This window comes from Xyrauchen texanus, chromosome 22 (genome assembly GCF_025860055.1).
Source record: "Xyrauchen texanus isolate HMW12.3.18 chromosome 22, RBS_HiC_50CHRs, whole genome shotgun sequence".
Classification (NCBI taxonomy): domain Eukaryota; kingdom Metazoa; phylum Chordata; class Actinopteri; order Cypriniformes; family Catostomidae; genus Xyrauchen; species Xyrauchen texanus.
Window position 1 is genome coordinate 8,335,859 of NC_068297.1, and position 2,013 is coordinate 8,337,871.

Sequence of the window (2,013 nt, forward strand, 5' to 3'; positions counted from 1 at the left end):
GTTATCCAGCTTTGAAATAGAAAAATAAAAAGTTCTTCATATGCCTGATATTCCATAAACATTATAGTTATCTAGTTACCTTTAAACGAATCCTGTTTGATGTAAATGTATTTGTGAAATATTTTATTCCTTATCATGTGATTAATGTCACAACTATTTAGGACGCTATTAAGATGCATATAGATTATTTAGATGATAGTCTGCATAACAGTTTAATAAACCCCATTAGTATAGTAATTATTACAATTTTAATCTTTGCTCAAATGCAATGTCCAAGACCCATTATTGGATTAGACATCTGAAATAACAGTGTCACTTCTCGCCATGTATTTGAACCAATCATTGCATGAGTAGATAAAAATCCATCCAATCAGCACAAGCCTATTCTTAATCCCCACCTCCCTGACAGTATTAATTACTTTGGGCTCTGCAGAGTGCAGACACATTAAGGAGCCTGTGGATTCTGTATTTTGAAGGACCACATTGTGTGATTGCTAAATTTTTTCAACTGTCAACATGGTTGATGCATTTTGTGCAACTTGGAAACTGGTTGACAGCCAGAATTTTGATGAATACATGAAAGCACTGGGTAAGTTAAAATTATGTTGTTTTAGAAAAAAAATCAGATTGCTTTGAACATCTTTGCACATGCAAAGTGCAATAGTGCAGTCTGGTCTTTAGGTGTATGCATGCATGCTTAAGTTTGTCTTTTTTGTAATGTCCACAGGTGTTGGTTTTGCCACTAGGCAAGTTGGCAATGTTACCAAACCCATAATTGTCATCAGCCATGAAGGGGACAAAGTTGTGATAAAGACACAGAGTACCTTCAAAAACACTGAGATTTCTTTCAACCTAGGAGAGGAGTTTGATGAAACAACAGCAGATGACAGACATGTAAAGGTGTGTGCTTTTTCATTTAAGTAGGTTTTCTGTGACATAGGTGCTCACTGATGTGTGCAATGGCTGCAGCAATATCTAAAATCAGTTTAAAAAAATCAAGATTGCAAACGAATGTATATGCACTCTTTGCAAATTAGGTCTACTTTTTACCCTGCATGAACTGCTGCTTTGTAGGCACTCTGCATGCAGACAAACACACACACAAGACAGAATTGTTGTGTATAGCATGCACAAAGACAACATTTAGAATAACTAATTAACTAATTTATTTAATTGCAATCTTATTTCAGTCAACTGTAACCATGGAAGGAGACAACCTTGTCCACGTTCAGAAGTGGGACGGCAAGGAGACTAAGTTTGTTAGAGAAATAAAGGATGAAAAAATGGTTATGGTAAGTTGCATTACTGTATAAATATTAGTATGCATACAATATTTTTGTATACAAAATTAGTTTTACTGCCATCAGTGTCATGAAAATGTAGTGCTCATACATACTGAATAATAATGATATTGATATATTCTTTCCGAATCTTTGCTGTTTACAGACATTGACCTTTGAGGGAGTGCAGTGTGTGCGCACATATGAAAAGGCATAATGTCGAACTGATGGTCAATTCAGTGTAACCCTGGCAACTTGACAATATTAAAAGGGCATTTTTACATTGTATTCTAAACTTTACATTTTCCCCTTTTTGAGACACGTGAGACATTTTTTGTGACACCTTTTATATGAAATACACATTGTGGAGTTTTTATAAATGTTACAGAATGTTATTGGTGGACTGTATAATTGATGCCTGCATTTGTGTCAACCTGAATGAAATACACACTTGTTAAAAAAAGACTCTTTGTTTCTTGCTAAAGTATGTCTCATACAAACTGTTGGTTGTCATTGGTTTAATACTGAAGTTTCCTGCAAGGTTACAAAGTCAACAATATTACAATATTATTATTAACAATATTAGTGAATTACAATTTTAATGAATGAAGACTAGATGAATTCCCAAATTTAGATAAATTAACCCAATTTTCATAATTTCCAGCAGCATATCTTTAAGACAAAAAAATTAAATAAAATAAAATACATTTTATTTTTTATTGATTCTATTGTT

At 33.2% G+C, this 2,013-nt stretch overlaps 1 protein-coding gene across 1 annotated transcript; it reads left to right on the plus strand.

Moving 5' to 3' along the window:
- Nucleotides 1-424: 424 nt before the first annotated feature.
- On the plus strand, nt 425-1,756 carry fabp7a (fatty acid binding protein 7, brain, a). The gene is made up of 4 exons (XM_052154303.1): nt 425-589; nt 728-900; nt 1,191-1,292; nt 1,447-1,756. The coding sequence occupies exons 1-4, from the start codon at nt 517-519 to the stop codon at nt 1,495-1,497; spliced, it is 399 nt and encodes a 132-aa protein (XP_052010263.1). The 5' UTR covers nt 425-516; the 3' UTR covers nt 1,498-1,756.
- Nucleotides 1,757-2,013: the final 257 nt, after the last annotated feature.

Excerpts from the sequence above, each read along its gene's own strand:
- fabp7a (XM_052154303.1), top strand. The coding sequence starts at position 517 with ATGGTTGATGCATTTTGTGCAACTTGGAAACTGGTTGACAGCCAGAAT. Across the intron at positions 590-727 it reads TGAATACATGAAAGCACTGG|GTGTTGGTTTTGCCACTAGG; the intron begins GTAAGTTAAAAT and ends TAATGTCCACAG. Across the intron at positions 1,293-1,446 it reads AGGATGAAAAAATGGTTATG|ACATTGACCTTTGAGGGAGT; the intron begins GTAAGTTGCATT and ends TGCTGTTTACAG.